This window comes from Dendrobates tinctorius, unplaced genomic scaffold (assembly GCF_039654945.1).
Source record: "Dendrobates tinctorius isolate UK_male_01 unplaced genomic scaffold, ASM3965494v1 ptg000107l, whole genome shotgun sequence".
Lineage (NCBI taxonomy): Eukaryota > Metazoa > Chordata > Amphibia > Anura > Dendrobatidae > Dendrobates > Dendrobates tinctorius.
Window position 1 is genome coordinate 34,092,539 of NW_027361775.1, and position 18,605 is coordinate 34,111,143.

General features: G+C 46.6%; 1 protein-coding gene across 1 annotated transcript in view; it reads left to right on the forward strand.

Moving 5' to 3' along the window:
- LOC141100703 (acetylcholine receptor subunit gamma-like) overlaps positions 1–14,588 on the forward strand; it is a 73,029-nt gene extending 58,441 nt beyond the window's left edge. The window contains exons 9-11 of the mRNA XM_073589340.1: positions 8,087–8,300; positions 8,400–8,533; positions 11,733–14,588. Coding sequence (XP_073445441.1) covers positions 8,087–8,300; positions 8,400–8,533; positions 11,733–11,915 — 531 coding nt within the window. The 3' untranslated portion in view covers positions 11,916–14,588. The remainder of the gene's footprint in view (positions 1–8,086; positions 8,301–8,399; positions 8,534–11,732) is intronic.
- The last annotated feature ends 4,017 nt before the right edge of the window (positions 14,589–18,605 follow it).

Below are 18,605 nucleotides of genomic sequence, written 5' to 3' on the forward strand. Positions count from 1 at the left end.
TATTGTGGCTTTCAGGATTGGGGGATGGGGGTGATATTTGGCCCGGTACCTATCTTGGAATTATGGTACTATTGTGGGACTCTATTATTTATTCCTAATATTGAGTGTTCTGTCCTGCTCCTGACCCTTCTTTTATTTATTATTCTTAAGATATCTTTTGATGCGGCGTGAGTGGCAGCATATATCAGAACGCGCTTTGTTTGGTGCGCGTTTTGATTATCCGGCAAGCGTCTAGGATGCTCCATGGCGACAGCTAGAAGCGGATGTGACATCACGTGACCGAGAGTTCCGGCACCATTTTGGGTGCGCTCCATTGTTGAGCGCGTGTAAATGATTCCCCGCTGCTTTGTCTATTTAATATAGTTCGGGATGATCGGGTAATATGTATGGCCCGATGTGGATGTGATATCACATGACCGGAAGTTCCGGCGCCATCTTGGATGCGCTCCATTGTGGAGTGCAAGCTAATGATTACTTGCCGGTTTACATCTCTAGTACAGCGGCTGAACGCCGGATGATCAGGTACATGTTTTCTTTGGATTGCACACCTGGGCTTTAATCATCCACGCCTTTCCACTGATTAAGCCACCAGATGGTGGGTGGCGCCTAAGTACAATCAAGGTGGTTATTTAAATCCACTCGGTTTGACCTCTGATGCCTCCATCATCGTGATATCAGACATGGAGCAGCAACAATATCGGTGAAAGCATTGGTTATACCTCCTGATGAACCGCCACGGCGGGGAAACGCGTTGAGGGTTCTCCATAGACATGATAAGTGACCGATTTTTACAGCATATCTGATTGCTTATATCCCCCTGAGTGAGGGTTCTCCATGGGCATGATAAGTTACCAATTTTTACAGTATATCTGATCACTTATATCCCCGTGAGTGGGAGTAACCATGTACCTTACCATGTGAGGATATTTTGTTTCACATGATATGGGTATATGTATTTTTATCATGAGGGTTCTCCATAGATATAAGTGACCAATTTTTGTAGTATATTTGATTGCCTATATCCCCCCTGAGTGGGAGTAACTATGTACCTTGCCATGTGAGGATATTTATGTCACATGATATCATGATATGGGTATATGTATTTTTATCATTATACTTTGGTCTGCACTACTCCTAGGGCATTCTTTTTTTTTCATCTCTGCACTATTTGGAAATTGTTTTCCTTCCTGCGATATCAGGGACTATTAGGGAAGTGAGGGATAGTCCTCGTTGAGTGGGGGCGCCAATATCATACTGCTAGGGTGCCAACCTCCACGGCTAGAAAGGTATCAGTTAGGCCTTGGTATAGGGCTGTGCAGCACTTTAGACCAGGTCTTTTTTCTATTTTGGCATTCGCCAGTTTTTTGCAGTGGGAACGTGTTTTTTAACAAATTATTGTAATAAATTGTATGCCTTTTAAGGGGATTTGCATGTTCACCCTCGGTAAGACAGTCCAGACTCTCCGCAAGAGGAAATGAGATGGATAGAAGTACAGACATAAAGTCGAGTGATTGCAGAAATTTAGGAATTACTAATCATGGGAAAAACTCCCAGGAGAATTCTCAGAGGCGATGCTGACCCTCAATTACTTTGTGTGTGGATACAGCAAAAACAGTTCTTTGTGAAGAAAGGGTTGCTGTATTGCAGTACCGTTGATCCCATCACCGTTACTCATCTCCATCAAATTTTGATCACAGGGAGAGATGTAGACATGGTCCTCACTGCCTATCATGATCTGTCAGGTAACTTTGGAGTGCAAAAGACAGAAGCCACAGGCTGTAGGCGATTCTATTGGATTGGCATGAGAGGGCACATTTGAAAATGTGGGCAGGAATGTCACACGTCTGTGAGTAGGAAAACTGTGAAAACTGATGATAAACCACCACTGCATCTCATTGTGAGTAGACGTCCATAAGAAATGGAAGCCATTGATCATCTGAAGCTAGAGCCCGGCCAGCAGGACAGGGCATAGCTGCGTCTTAACCATCATCTATCAGTTCACCAAATTTGTTGTGGCAGTCCCAGGGAAGGATTTGACAGCCCAGACTACACAGCAGAGGAGCAGGGAGAGGTAAATATTGCAAATGCTGGGGCCCTGCCCAAGCAAGGGGGCCCACTCGTGGGCGTCGGTACTGGCACTGGGCCCCTCAGTACGCCGGTGTGTCTGACGGCGGGTGTGCACCCCCACCATCAGAGACACTTGATTGCACTATGAGGGACCCTGTGCCAGTGCCGGCACCCAAGAGTCGGCCCACCCACCTGTCCAGGGCAATGGCACTCGCATGGTTGCATGCGCTAGGTGGTGAAACCGGCCATGGGGGGGCAGCCCACTTAGGGAGGTTTAAAAAATGGCATATGTTGATGTTGGACATTCAGCAGCTGCAAATGGAGGAATTGGAGAAGTCCGAGGAAGAGGAGGACAAAAGCGAGCCATTTTTCTGGCAACCTATGTGTCATCAGGGGAAGGTGGGACAAAATCCTTTGAAACCCATGCATGGTTCATTTTAATAAAGGTTAGATCATCAACATTTTGGGTCGACAGACGGGTCCTTTTTTCTGTCAGGATTGAGCCAGCAGCACTGAAGACTTTCCGATAGCATACTAGCAGCAGGGCAAGCGAGCTCCTGTAAGGCATATTGTGCCAATTCAGGCCAGGCGTCCAGTTTAAAGGCCCAATAGTCAAAGGGGAATGACCTGTGAGGGAGAACATCGATATGGGACGAGAAGTAGTTTGTAACCATAGTTGACAATTGCTGTCTCCTGTCACTTTCAATCGATGCAGTATTACCAGTCGTGTGAGCGGGACTTGATAGATCAGTCCACAACATGGTCATGAAACCCCTGTCTCCAATGTCACTTCTGATGTGTGCACCACGAACACCTCTTCCATGTTGCCCCCTACCGCTCGTTGGAGAACCATCACTGCTGCTGTGTGCTGGGAATGCCTCAAACGGTTTACCAGAGTTGCTTGTTTGTTAGCCAATATTAGTTCTAGGTTCTCCTGTGGCATGATGTTTTGGAATTTGCCTTTATAGCGTGGATCCAGGATGCTGGCCAACCAGTATTCGTCAATGTTCATCATTTTGGCAATGCGGGGGTCCCTTTTTAGGATCTGCAAGGCATAATCTGACATGTGGGCCAATGTTCCAGGTGTCAATGCTGCACTGCGAGTGCTGGGTGGAGGAGCACTTTCTGGCAAATCCACATCCCTCCAGTCACGCACAAGCCCTGTACCAGACGTTGCCACTCCAACATTTCCTCTTGCCCCACGAGAAGCATCCTCCTCCCCTAAATCATCATCCCCATCATCATCCTCTTCCTCTTCTTCCTCCACCTCGTCCAGGAGAGGTCCCGGAGCAGACAATGGCTGACTGTCATCAAGGCTTCCCTCCTCTTCCTCATTCTCCTCGGCTGCAGACGCCTGCTCCTTAATGTGCGTCAAAGTTTGCATGAGCAGACGCATAAGTGGGATGTTCATGATTATGATGGTGTCGTCTGCGCTTACCAGTCATGTGCATTCCTCAAAACACTGAAGGACTTTACAGAGGTCTTTCAGCTTCGACCAATGCACACCCGACAATTCCATGTCTGCCCTCAAAGTGCCTGGCCGTGTATCCTCCCACAAATGCATTACAGCCTGCTTCTGTTCACACAGCCTCTCAACCACGTGCAGGGTGGAGTTCCACTTTGTTGCAGCGTCGATAATTAGGCGGTGCTTGGGAAGTTGGAGCAATCGCTGCAGCTTCTGAATACGACTGGAGTGTACGGGCGACCAGCGGATGTGCGAGCACAGTCTTCGGACCTTCTGGAGCAGGGCTGTTAACTCCGGATAATTATTGAGGAAGCACTGCACCACCAGGTTCAAGGTGTGAGCCAGGCAAGGTATGTGTCGGAGTTTTGAAAGGGCTATGGCTGCCACAAAATTCCGGCCGTTATCACTAACTACCTTGCCTGCCTCAAGATGTAGACTGTCCAGCCATGACTTAGTTTGTCGCTGCAAGTAGTCGGCCAGTACCTCCACGGTGTGTCTGTTGTCGCCCAAACACATCAACTTCAACACAGCCTGCTGACACTTACCATTAGCTGTTCGATAGTGGGACACCGAGTGTGCAACACTGGCAGCTGCGGATGGAGTGCTCGTGCAACTGCGCTCTGTGGACAAGCTTTTGCTTCTGGAGGAGGAGGCGGGTCGAACGCCTACACCCAACTGTTTCCTATACCGTGGGCTAGGGAGCACTGTCCCACCGCCGCTGTCCCCTGTGGAGCCTGCATCCACCACATTAACCCAGTGCGCAGTGATGGACACGTAACGGCCCTGGCCATGCCTACTGGACCATGCATCTGTTGTGAGGTGCACCTTTCCACTCACTGATTGCTTGAGTGCATGGACAATGCGGTCTTTCACATGAAGGTGGAGGGCTGGGATGGCTTTGCGAAAAAAGAAGTGCCGACTGGGTAGGTCATAGCGTGGTACTGCGTAGGCCATGAGTTCGCGGAAAGCTTCGCTTTCAACCAACCGGTAGGGCATCATCTCTAACGAGATTAGTTTGGCAATGTGGGTGTTCAAACCCAGTGTACGCAGATGAAAGGATGAGTACTTTCTTGTCCTACGCATAGTCTCTGGTAGGGTGAGCTGGACTTGAGAGCTGCATATGGTGGAACTCGCGGTGGACATGGCGGACTGAAAGAGGGTTGATGATGGTGATGGAGTTGGTGTTCTTTCTGATGGCCTAGATTCAGACTTTCGTAGCAATAACATTGTGATTCCCTGATTGCTTTGGCCTTGCAACGACACCTCAACATTTGCTGCTGGTGGTGTGCTAACCGGTGGGCTTACAGTGGGGGAAACGATGTAGCTTTGCTGACTACCTTCATTGGGAGCAGTTGCGCATGTGGTACGTGAGGTTTGGTAGTCCGTCCATGCTTGCAAGTGCATGGTGGTTAAATATCTAAGCATGCAACTGGTATTCAAATTTCTCAGATGTTTTCCTCGGCTAAAGGTCATTGCGCACTTCTTACAGATAACCTTTGCCTGATCATTAGGATTTTGTTCAAAAAAGTGCCACACTGCACTCTTCCTACTATGGAAGACATTTTGAGGCCTTGCACGCTGTGCTAATTTGACCGTCTGGCCTAGCTGTCCTGCAACTCTTTTGGTTTGTGTAACCCGTTTTTGGACTTCTCCGGGCCTGCCAGATAACAGCTGTTGCGATGTCGATGCCTGCTGCAGATGCTCCTCCTCCTCTTCTGAGCTATTGGCAGCGGCACCCTCTTCCCCCAATAGATGCCAATCTGGGTCAACAACTGGGTCATCCATCACCTCCTCTTCAATGTCATATGCACCTTCCTCTGTGTCACCATGTAAGGTGGTATAGTATGTGGGAAGGGGCACCTGAGTTTCATCAGGGTTATATTCTGGCTCAGTACACTGCGAGGACAATGTAGTGCTCTGAGTGAATGTACCAGCAGATAAATCTAGCAGTGGCTGTGCATCAGTGCACTCCATGTCAGATTCTTCTTGGACTGGGTAATTCACGATTTGACTTGATAACCCAGGCATGGTATGTGAAAAGAGCTCCATAATCTGTGGTGTGGCCTGCTGCATCCTTTACTTTTGGTAGGGGTGAAGGACACAAGGAAAGGTGTGGTTCCTGATCATGAGCCTCCAATGATGACTCAGTGCCTTTATTTTTTGAAAGTTCAGAAGAGGAGGCGATACAGCTGGAGGCTGTGTCAGCAATGTAAGCCAAAACTTCTTCTTGAAGCTCCGGCTTTAAAAGCAGTTTACCTACTCCCAGAAAAGGGAGCCTTCGAGGCCTTGTGGAGCCAGATGATGACACAGGCTCAACACCTCCTGCATTAGGTGCTATTGTGCTTTTGCCACTACCAGCAGCTCCACCACCACCACCAACACCATCATTACCAGCTGGCAACCCCCGCCCACTTCCACGGCCTCTTCCAACACACTTCCTCATTTTTGGGAAAATGTACCCAAAATACCACCAGCAATATGGTACTGTAAAACAAGGTACAAGGTGTATATAGTATTGGGGAGAATTTGAACCTCCCTACAGACTTGAGGACACTGAACTATTACCTCAGGCCCAGTGTAGATTACACCTCAATATAACAGGCTGAAATTGGATGGTGTATAAAATGTCTATATAGGACTGGGGAGAATTTGAATCTCCCTACAGACTTGAGGACACTGAACTATTATCTCAGGCCCAGTGTAGATTACACCTCAATATAACAGGCTGAAATTGGATGGTGTGTAAAATGTCTATATAGGACTGGGGAGAATTTGAATCTCCCTAGAGATTTTAACAAGCTGACAATGATGATCTCAGTCCCAAGTATGGCAGCAGGCAGCCTAATAAGCAGGACTGCTGCACACAAAAGTGTGGAAAAATGAACGCTTGGTAACTGGGCAAAAAAAGAGGATGAAAAGTATTTTTGCTTTTAAAAAAGCAGTTTGCACAGCAGTGTGAAAGCAGCAAAACAGCTATCAGGGAGCCTTATAAGGCAGCCTAATAACCAACAGAGCTGATGCACCAAAATATAGCCTCCCCTTGCACTGCACACTAACTGGTGTGTTGTACAGGCAAAATCGCTAGCAGCAGAAGCAGGTTTTTGTATCTTCTTCCCTGCCTAACGCTCTCCCTACAGAATCAGCAGCAGCAGCTCTCCCTATTCTGAGATCAGCAGAAGTAAGATAGCGGTCGGCGTGCACGCCCTTTTATAGCCCCTATGGCGCCACACAAAGCAAGCCAATCACTTGCATGCCCTTCTCAAAGATGGTGGTGACCGCTGCCTATGTCATCTCGTTGCCCACAGTGTGCGTCCTCCATCATTGGCTGAAAAAGGGCGCTGAAGTATCATTTGAAACGCGACTTTGGCGCCATGGTCGCCGACCTCATGGCTGACCTCACGCTATGGTCAGGTTTCGTTTCATGAAACCCGACTTTTGCGAAAGTTGGCGACTTTTGAAATTGACCGACCCGTTTCGCTCAACTCTACTTTTGACCATTGGATGCATTTTAAGGAATCAGTCCCATTAAAATTTGTATGGGCTAAACCTAAGTGTATGTATATGTAGTGTAGTGTGGGTGCACTCATTTACTCACTGTTTGCCATCTTTCTCCGTAACTAGAGCCGCTGGGATTCTCTTCTGGGTCACACTGTGCTCTATGTGAGAGCCAGAAGTCATTTTTTACAATGACGCTCTATAGAATTATGGTACATTGTAAAAGCAGCCTCCGGTTCACACATAGACTGTAGTATGATCCAGAGAGTTGGACTCAAAAGAGGACCCCATCAGTGCTGAACGTCGTAGAAGACAGCAATCAATGAGAATATTAATACACCTACACAACATATACATTCACACAAGTTTAGCCCATAAAAATTTTATGGGAGTGTTTCTTTAAGTACAATTTGCATCTATGAAGAGGGTTTTTTTTTAATTAAAAATTATATTATAGAGCTGTCTAATATAATGCTATGCCAATAAAAATGCCTAATATAATGTTATTATTGGAACTTCTTACTTTTCAAGAACCAGTGTTCTGTTGCGGTTAAACATCCCTTGGTGTCGTTTAGATGAACATATTTTACCAAATTGGGATTGTTCTCATTCCACAATAACAATCAAACTCTTCAAAGTTCGAAAGAAGATCTCTAAAGTCCCTATACACATGAAATTAAAGCTGTCCAAACCCACTGATTTTGACAGAACTGACTCCCCATGTAACATATATAGGGGCCTCATGGTTGAGTAAAACTGTCAGGGGTCCACATCCTGAAAAATGCAATTAAATGAAGGTATGACACACCAACATTTTTTCACCTTTTTTGTACTAAAAAGTTTAGATCATCAATTAAAACAGTTCTTTATTTAGGACACCCCTCACTAGAGGCTATCCTTACAGAGCATCCAGATTATTTATGCATGACTTGCATCGGCTATCACTTAGTACGTAATTTGCCACAAGAAAATGTTTATAGAATATACAGTATATGTCTTTACTGGGTCCTAGCTCTATAACTGATTGCATTCTATTTCTTCTCATGTTTTTGTACTCAGCTCTTCCTGAGAAAACTTCCACGACTCCTTAAAATGCACCTCCCTCAAAGTGACTTAGCCCCAGAGCCTGCCCCGCTCATGCGTCATCGCAGCAGTTCACTCGGGCTTATAAAAAAGGCTGATGAATACATGATGAGGAAGCCGATGAGCGAACTTATGTTTGAGAAGCAGAAGCAGAGAGATGGAGTCATGAAGATCGTGTTAGAAAAAATTGGTACGTTTCTCTCAATTCAGCTACAAAATTATAATTATGAATCAAAGAATTAGATCATATCATAAATGCCGATTTTTTTTTTTTGTCTTTTAAATTAAGGCAAAGGATTAGGGAACGGCACTCTCCAAGACCTGATTCACAGCTTGAGTCAGGCTGCTCCAGAGATACGAGACATGGTGGAAAATTGTAACCACATCGCAAGGACCACCAGGGAAAAGAATGAGTTTAAAAGTGTAAGTCTTCCAAATGTCCTGAAAAAGTACATATTCTTATGAAGGGATCTTTTAATGCCTTGTGTTTTTGATTGACATGTATCTATTCAACTTGAAGCTCCCCTTTTGGATCTACTGGTGGACACAGACTGAAAATGGCCTCTGTGCAAGAACAGCATATGGGCCCTTTGTAACTTAATAGCTCATCATAGTGCAAAATTCACCTGCATTGGAGGTGGAAGTGTGCCCCCTTACCTCTTGGGCTCCTGTTTGGCTACACAGTCTGTGCCAATAATATATACGACCCTGATCCATTTTGGAGACACTCATTTTTATAGTCATCCAATAATGACCTGGTTTGTTACATGGATCATGAATTATTCTGTGTGGTAGCACTGTACTGCACAGGACTTCATTTGGTACAGAAAGTGCCAAGCTGATTAGGATCTTCCAGCATTTATCCCGCTAATCCTGTTCTACCAGGTACTTGAGAATCCATAACACTTTGCCATCAATGACATCAAGAACAGTCCAATTTTTTATTAGTAAATGGCTGCATGTTATGGCTATTAAAGAAGATTTAAACCTAAAACATTCAATTGACCAGATATAGTAAACCCCAAAAGACTACCTCTCAGAGAATACCACCAGCAGCTATCTACTGTGTGTTAAAGTTCCACCATATATTATAGTAGCAATCTTCGTTGAGAAGACCATCCCCCTGGAAGACAACATTTTAGTACAGTTTTGGATTGTCACCTCTAAGATTGTCACTGTACTCACTGATGCTGTTAGTTGACCAACAAAACTATTTTCTGTTTTGTGGAACCAACCATTTTTACAACAGTTACAACCGGAGGTGCCGCCATATTGGCTTTCACTTTTGAATTATGTTCTCAACAACTGATTGTAGAATTAAGGATAAAATTACATTTTTACCATCTGTGAAGCTATTTAAAAAGTGACAAATGACTGGCTGCATGTCCACTACAGACATATGTAAAAGGAACTCCTGAGCGCTCTGGACATGTCTGTTTAGTAAATGCTTGTATTCCACATCAAATAACAATTCTGGAGCCTTTCGTCTTAGAACTCTGTAATACTATTGCCAATAGCTGGAAGGCATCTTGTATATAAGTATATAAGGCACCCTTCCCAATAAGGAGGTGCCAAGCAACACAGTAAATCATTAGGTAGCGTAATAGTCTACTAGTCAAGTTGTTAGGTCCGCTGATCTTGATGTGACCAGAGTCCTGAACCCGAATTCCCTGGTCCTTGTGAGTCCTGTCCTGAACCCGAAGTCTCTGGTTCTTGTGTGTTCAGTCCTGAACCCAAAGTTCCTGGACTTGGTGCTGCCAGTCCGGAACCCAAAGTCCCTGATCCTTGTGCGGCCAGTCATGAACCCGAAGTCCTCCCGTCGGTGTGTGGCCAGTCCTTAAATCAGAATCCAAGACCTATGTGTCTAAACGTGTACCTATCCGAATACCCACTATATCTGGACTTCTACAACCAGTCTCCAAATTTAGTAACCGTTCTGCAGAGGATCTGAACCTAGTAGTCTAAAAGAGCCTGTGTCCGTGTCAGTAACCATTCTACAGAGGATCCAGAACTTAGTAGTCTGAACAGAGTCCAAGCCCTTTCCATGTTTGCGTGCCTGACCAACTGGGGTCAGCAGCTGCAGTACCGGGGACTGCCTAGGAGTGGTACCTGACTGCTACCTGCCGCCAAGCCTGACTCCACCTTCAGGAGGTCAGGCGAACACCTGGTAGCTGCTTAGCTGCGCCCCACCTAGGTAGGCTCAGCCCCATGGCACAGTGGGTCTACGAACCACGTGCGTCACCTGCGTGCGTGACATGTCTATGTACTGACATTTATCTGCTATTCCTCCTCTAGGAAATTGACAACTGTGTATTATCATTCACCCAGTCAAAGGGTGTATTCTTACACAGTCTAATAATGTCATCACTCATCATTGTAATGCTGATGGGTGTGGATCCACTGTGACACAGGCTTGGCTTACCCTAGAAGGGTGTGACTAAGTGTCCACCAGGTCTTCACTAGGGCCTCTGATGGTGAGGATAGGCTGGGCTGCTAGACACCGGGCTCCAATCTAGGGCAGTCTCTTTGACTGCATCACCTGACTGGAGGGTTGGAGGCGCAGCTATAAGGTACAGGAGGGCAAGATAGAGTCATAGTCAGACAGTCTGAGGTCAGGGCAGGCAGCAAAGGAACAGAGTACAAAGACGATGTCAGTTGTAGAGAGGTCAGGCAGGGTGGGTATACAAGCCAGGTTGATAACAGGAGAATTGATACAAACAAGCGAATAAACAGGACATTAGCAGAAGAACTAACTAAGAACCAAGTTCTGGCAATGAGTAGTCAGAGGAGCTCCCTAATATAGACCCTGCTGGCACAAGATAGTGAAGGGAACCTAATCTCTGCAGGACACAGCAGGGTTAAATTCCAGCAGAGACCAGACACGCCCCCCCAAAGCCAAATGGAAACCACTTGTAGAAGCAGCATGCAAGGCAGTGCTGCAGAAGGTAAACTCAGTGAGACGGTCAGACACGAGGAGATGCTGCGCAGTGACCATGGTGAGTAGGGCAGCACTGAGGAGGCATGCCAGTTACTGCTGTGACAAACTGATTGGTCAATATCCATGTTTATGGAAACAAATTCTACTGATATCACTGATTTATCAAGTAAGTTATATTTTTTAGAAGGAATAACATAGAAACGGCCACAGCTTTCTTAGTCCTAAGAAAAGATGCTCTGGATTTGTTACTATATTGGGAGTATAATCAGAGATGAGTGGATCATTTTGTGCAACCTCGATCCAGGTCAGTATTTTGTGGCAGCGTACAGAAGTTGTGCAAATATCCATACCTTCCTAGATTCCTGACTAGGTATACAAGTAGCCAGGTTAGCAAGACGTTACCTGTGCACCGTATGCTGTACAAATGATGTCATGCAAGGCCGGCAAATCAATCAACACATTGGGGAATCCAGAAGCTCACGAAATTTAAGCTGCTCCTGTCAACAGCCAGAATGGACTGGGGATGCACAAAGTGATCCGCTCATCTCTAAATATAAGCATTTTCTAGGACAGACAGGACATGAAAGCTACAAGGTCTCCTTTATGAAATAAAGTCTTTAGCAAGATTACTTTTCCTGTTATAACAATTGGTCATTGATAACTGTGTTTGTTTAATGTTTGTAGGAGAATGAGGAGTGGATTTTAATTGGTCGAGTAATAGACAGAGTCTGTTTCTTGATCATGTTCTCACTGTTTATCCTGGGGTCCATTGGTACCTTCTTGGCTGGTCACTACAATCAAGCACCATCGCAACCTTTCCCTGGGGATCCTAAACTGTATCTGCCACTATCGGAAGGATCTACTTGAAAACATTACTATAGAATTGGAAGACATCTGCTCGTAAGCCTTGCTAGGAGTCGAACTCCAGGACTTGCAGTTCTGTACCTGCTATAGTCTCTGAACCTTTCGACCTATTGATAGGTAGGGTTATCCCTCCAAGTGGTTAGGAGATGCCTTGGCTGCATGTTCTTGATGTGTCACAGAGACTATGCATCTGTTTGTACTGGAAAAAAGGATAATGGCCTAAATTACTAGGGGCTGAAAGTTTTATCTGGACCTGGTGGTCCTCATACTCGGAGAATGTAAAACATCTAAAATAAGCTTTTATATTCATGTTGTTCTGTGGGTTTATGGTTCATTACTATGATTAATTTTGAATGGAAAAAGGATGGTTAGAAATGCATGAAAAAAATCACAATGACACCTTTACATTGAGTTTGTGACTAGTAGGAGTGTCCTATTTAATACCATGTAATATGTTTGCCATGATAATGATAGTGAGTTATCTTTATGAAATTGAGAAGAAAATTATGTTTTTTTAATTTCTTGCTTTTTGTGTGTGTGTTTCTGAGTAAGGCCGGAGTCACACTACAGCGAGATACGGCCGAGTCTCGCAGGTTAAAAACCAAGCTCTGGCACCGGCACTCCGGAGCGGAGCGTGCAGCTCCATGTATTGCTGTGCGGCTGCACGCTCCGGAGTGCCGGCGCCAGAGCTTGGTTTTAACCTGCAAGACTCGGCCGTAACTCGCTGTGTGTGATCCCGGCCTTATACTACAAAACCGATTGTTTGCTCAGTAAAAAGAGATTTAAGTGGCAAGTTACAACTTCCCCAATGGCAGATCAGCTACATTTGTAGCAAGCAGTGCTATTCTTTTCTTTCTAAGTAAAAGCAGAATGGATCCTGATACATCCCATTGTCAAGGCCCCATACACATTAACTATTGACTGAATCCGCCCATATCGAAAGGTTCAGCCAACGGTCTAATGTGTATGGGTGTAATTTGCAGGTGCTGGGATGCAGTAACACAAATTCGGCAAAGCAGGGGTTAACTATATTTAATTAGTCAAAAGTAGGGAACTCCGCGCAGGGAGATAACAGGGTAAAGGGGTACAAAACTAAACTGAATAAATGGTTGTTTAAACAGTCTCTGGTTAACAGTTTCATGGCTCCTGTCCCGTGGGTAGCAGAATGCTGGCGGTGGTCGTTATGGTGTCTGCTGGTGTTTTAGCCCAGCACTCGGTCCTACTTCTGGCAGCTGCGGGCGGTCTCCGGTTTTGCCTGCTGAGCCCCTAGTCCATATATCCACGGAGCAAAAGAATAGAGCTCTCCGCAGGATTCCTCTTGGTGCGTGCCTCTGAAGGGCTGCACTGTAATGCTCTGGCCGGCGTGCGCTTCTCTCAATATCAACCAACACCCGGACGTTCATACTGCAATGCTTCGTCGATCGCACGCTCCTCTGCGCACCCGCCGGTTTCTGTGAGCCTCTCACTATGACGCCCCTTCTCTTCACGCCGCTGCCTGTCACTCCTTTCACAGCGGTTGCGGTCTGCACTTCATCAGTGTTCTGGCGGGAAGATGGCTTCAGTTGCCGCGCAACCCATTTTACCTCACACTGACTGGCCACACCCCCTTCATCCTGGTTACTGGCTCGCTCCAGCCACAATCTCGTTCCCTCTAGGAACAGGATGTTCGGCCCAAGCAGTTCCAGACCGGACGCTTCAGCAGCTGTAGCAGCCCGGTCCTCCCTTCTACATGGGGGCACCCCAACATTCCTCCGCCAGATGATGTCAGCAAAGATAATGATCTCATATGTCTGATTTCTGACTGTCAAATCTTTTGCTCTCTAAGAGATAAGTCCCCATAGAGGAGACTGGCAACTGATCTCTCATAGAGAAAAGAGAACACTCGCCAGAGCACGAGGAGTTGGGTGGGAGAGCTGCTGGCCGGCTGCTGGCCGACCCATCATTTGTCCAACAGCTATCTAAAGTGTATAGGGGCTTTAATCATTGGGGTGCGTCGGCTTTATTGGGATTCATTGTACAATTGATGCATCTCAGCATTATGGCTTTTGTAAACGTGGATAAAACCTAAGAAAATGAAAACTGTCAACTTATTGATGTTAAGGCCCACCACATTATCTATATGTTGGACTAATTTTCGGTAAATGTGCTTCATTCTTTATACTTGAACTGCTGTTTATCTTAGAAACCCACATACATGCGCTAAATATGTATATATGATACAATAGTGGGAAAGGCATTTGAGCTGTTCTGAACGATCCATGGCTATGGTAAGGATTAATGATTTATGAGCAATGTCTGAGATGTGATACAGCTGGATTGGACATATTTTATTATATTTACTTTTTTCAAATATGTCTTGTAATATGAATGGAAAGTTACTGTATGCATTGATTAGGGGCCACCGTGCAAGGCTTGCCCTGTAGCTGCTCCATGTTCAGGATTCATGAGAGTTAGAGGTCAGACACCCACTGATCACAAAGTGATGCCATATTCTAGCTGTTTCAGATGACAAAACCTTTTAAAGAATAGATATAAACTAAACTCAGACTTTCTCATAATCTGAACCATTAACTATTCACAGCTTCTGAAGCTTTTCTTGAGTGTGTCAGCTTTATTCCCACATTGTAAAACCTCTTGACTGTAACGTATATTTCAATAAATATTATAGCTGGTGTACCATATCTATAACTGTCTATCATTGGTGCGGCGTGACCTCCTGCTCGGGTCCACAAGGTCCCTTTTTGCGCTGGCTAAAACCTTGTATTCACTCTGATGCAACTGTTTATTAAAGAGCGCCAAAGTACGAGGAAGACTGCTCTGCAGGCGGTGTACTACAGTGAAGACAAATGTAATTTTACTGTCCAACTGGTCCCAGGTGACAAACTACAGATAGGGACCATACAAGAGTGCTATGAGCTCCAAGGCAAATTTTATACATGGGCTAATAAATACTGGTCTGCAGGGTTGCGAATACTCTACTTTGAGGAAAAGCATAGAACATTTTATATAGAAACTCATAGCCCTTTATTGTAGATCGCATGGTACTTCTTGAAAAAGACCTATGACAGATCGAAACATTGTATTTTTTTTATATCAGAATAAAGATGTTCTGACTTTTTCATCACCTACTATTGGACGCTGTCGCTGTCTACTATTTTTGGTGTTCATAGTACTGTTGTGTCTGTTGTGTCATGGTTTCTATAATAAAAGAGGTATAGCCCATTTATATTGTCAAATGGCAGAAGTACAGTGCATGGTTTTTATGGAGACCCCGTCACATACTATATGACTTCATCACAGTCATGGGTCTCCTGTATGACAATAGTGCACATGAAGACACTGGTACAGGGGTAAGAAAATTCCAGATGACGCCATTTAGGTGATTGTCAAGAACACTATTATGTTAACACTGTATGATCGTTGTATGGTGCTATAAAAGCAGCTATGGACATATCACTGGTCCAGCTGCACCGGGGCCCAAAGGGAGACCCGCCAACACCAGCAACTATTTCAGCTGGATGTGCATCCCTGGGTGTGTGTCCCTTATTACTGTGCTGCAATACACTCCTCCGGCCAATCAGAGGCATCACTGACACTGGTGTGCTCATGACTAGGGGTGGATTACAGTGATGTCTTGCGCCATGGTACGCACATCAAAGTCAGCTGCCGGCTCCGGCTGTAGAAGAGGATGCCGCACCGTGTGGGTGCTTGGGGAAGGTGAGTAGTGTTGTTTTATTATATATATACAGAAATGGGCACATTATACCAGGAAGGGACCAAGGTGGGGCATATTACACCTAAAAATTGACCACGATGGGGTACATAATCCCAATGTCATGATCACGTGTGTCTGGACGCAGATGTTTCCGCAAGGCGAACCCATGTGACATACGTGACCCTGGATACACCGCCTCCAGTGGGGCGCATTTAAATAATAAAACGTGCAGGTGGATACGCCGCCTCCACCTGGCGAATTTGGGAATTACACGTTATACATAAAATCTGGAAACCCCGCCTCCAGTAAGGCGCATTTAAATAATAAAGGGGAAACTTTAACAATGGTGGGCCCTGCGATAGGGAATGGGGGACATGGAGACCTCCTAAGCTCCCCTGAGCCAGTGTCCCTGCACTCCTGACATTCCCTATACAGGCTCCGAACCTGTCGCCGCACGCGTACCTTAACGCCCTTGCTCACCCTGACCCTAAACCCTCACTAGGGAATGGGTCGGTGCGGAGACTAATCCCACCACTGCACTAATAACACACATGAGGAAAGAGACAATACAGGGGAAACACCACTTAGCTTTGCTCTGTTGCGTGCGCTGCCAGCAACAGAGCCCTCCACCTGAGTGCATCTTCTCCTCCACCTGGATCCATCACCATAACAGGATCCTTCACCTTAGTGCAGCCTTGGAGCAGAGTCCACCACCAGTTGCAGCTGCTTAGAACCAGAGTCCCAAGGATGAGTTCAGCTGCTGACACGAAGTCGAGCATGCTTGAGTCCAGCTCAGCGGCCAAGTCCCACATGGTGAGTGCCACTCTCCATAGTCGCCACTCCACCAGCCCATACAGACACTTCCCGCTGACACCATCACTGCGACTCCACCACGCCATGCCAGCCCTTCGTCCAGACACCATAGCTGAAACACATCCCCCCTGGCTAAGCTGCGCAGGACTCCTCACCAGCTCCATCCTTCATCCAGGCTCTCCCAAAAACAGAGTGAACACACTCTCACAATATCACAGGCAGTGATTGCACACCTCTAGCACACCTTTATAGGGTGTCACACCTGATACCTAATTAAGTGCAACCTAACCTAAACCTAAGGTGCGATACCGCTAACCACCACGGGGACAGTCAAAACACCTTTGAACTTAACCAAAGTAAAAAAAGTTCACTTTGTGCTTTTAATACCGCCAGATCCAACACTGGATCATGACAGTACCCCCTCCTTAATGAGGGGCCTCTGGACCCTCAAGACCACCCCTCATTAGGGAAACACCTACAGCGAGGACGCCCAGATCCTGAGTTCACCCCACCATTACCTGACACTTCAGGTCCATGACAAACACCGCTGGTATTGGCAATACATGTTCATTTTGGAGGCACCACTCATCTCCACAGCGCCAACCTGGGGAACGAGATTATGTATGTGTATGTATGCTAAGAGCTGATCAGACTCCACAACACATTTCCAAGATGTTTTTTGGTGGCACCCATACATGCTCGTTCACACACAGGTCCGGACCTGCACGTTTATTGCACACATACATTTGTCATAACTTGGTGAACTCACTCTGGACTTGACAACAGAGGCGTCCCCCTGTGTCACCACACTCACCCCCCCACTATTCACCAAGGGACACACCCTCCAACCCTTTCACCATGAGGACTGCGCCTCCTAGGGTTGGTTAATGGCGAGGGTAGATATTTGTCCCTACTCCCCCGCAGCACACCTGCTGCACACACCAGGAGGAGAAGGGGACCAGGAAATGGAGGAAATATACTCTCGCTGGTCACCTCCATACGACCAGGAGGGGCGGCTTCTTCGATGGTATAGAAGATTTGGCGTAAACCCCGTGGACTATCACACCAGTCAGCTCATCACAGGGGCGTACCCCTTCACCTCGGGGAATACCAGGCAGCTCCGTGGGGCACCATTCCTCCCACCTGCCTGGGTGCGCCCGCATGCATGAACCAGTCCTGCTCCCCAGCAGCGACTCTAGGGGGCTTTTAGCCAGACAGCAGCCGCCATTTTTTTTTATTTTTTTTTTTTATTTTCTGGTTAGCTGAGCAGAAGCCCCAGACCCTGATAACTGCTGCTGCAGCGGCACTAACACACCTTGCCGCTCCCCACACCTCAGTGAGGCCCGGCAGCAGATACCATAGGTCTCCACATGGCCAAGGCTCACCAGAAAAAAAAAACTGTAGGGCCTGTGATAATGTCATGGTCACGTGTGTCAGGACGCAGATGTTTCCGCAAGGCGGACCCATAACACACGTGACCCTGGATACACCGCCTCCAGTGGGGCGCATTTAAATAATAAAGCGTGCAGGTGGATACGCCGCCTCCACCTGGCGAATTTAGGTATTACACGTTATACATACAATATCTGGAAACACCGCCTCCAGTAAGGCGCATTTAAATAATAAAGGGGGGAACCTGGGTAACTTTAACAATGGTGGGCCCTGCAATAGGGAAAAGGGAATTGGAGACCTCCTGAGCTCCCCTGAGCCAGTGTCCCTGCACTCCTAACGTTCCCTATGCCGGTTTCGCACCGGGCGCCGCACGCGTACCTCAAGGCCCTAGCTCGCCCTGACCCTAAACCCTCACTAGGGAATAGGTCGGTGCGGAAACTAATCCCACCACTGCACTAATAACACACATGAGGAAAGAGACAATACAGGGGAAACACCACTTAGCTTTGCTCTGTTGCGTGCGCTCCTAGCAACAGAGCCCTCCACCTGAGTGCATCTTCTCCTCCACCCGGATCCATCACCATAACAGGATCCTTCACCTTAGTGCAGTCTTGGAGCAGAGTCCACCACCAGTTGCAGCTGCTTAGAACCAGAGTCCCAAGGATGAGTTCAGCTGCTGACACGAAGTCGAGCATGCTTGAGTCCAGCTCAGCGGCCAAGTCCCACATGGTGAGTGCCACTCTCCATAGTCGCCACTCCACCAGCCCATGCAG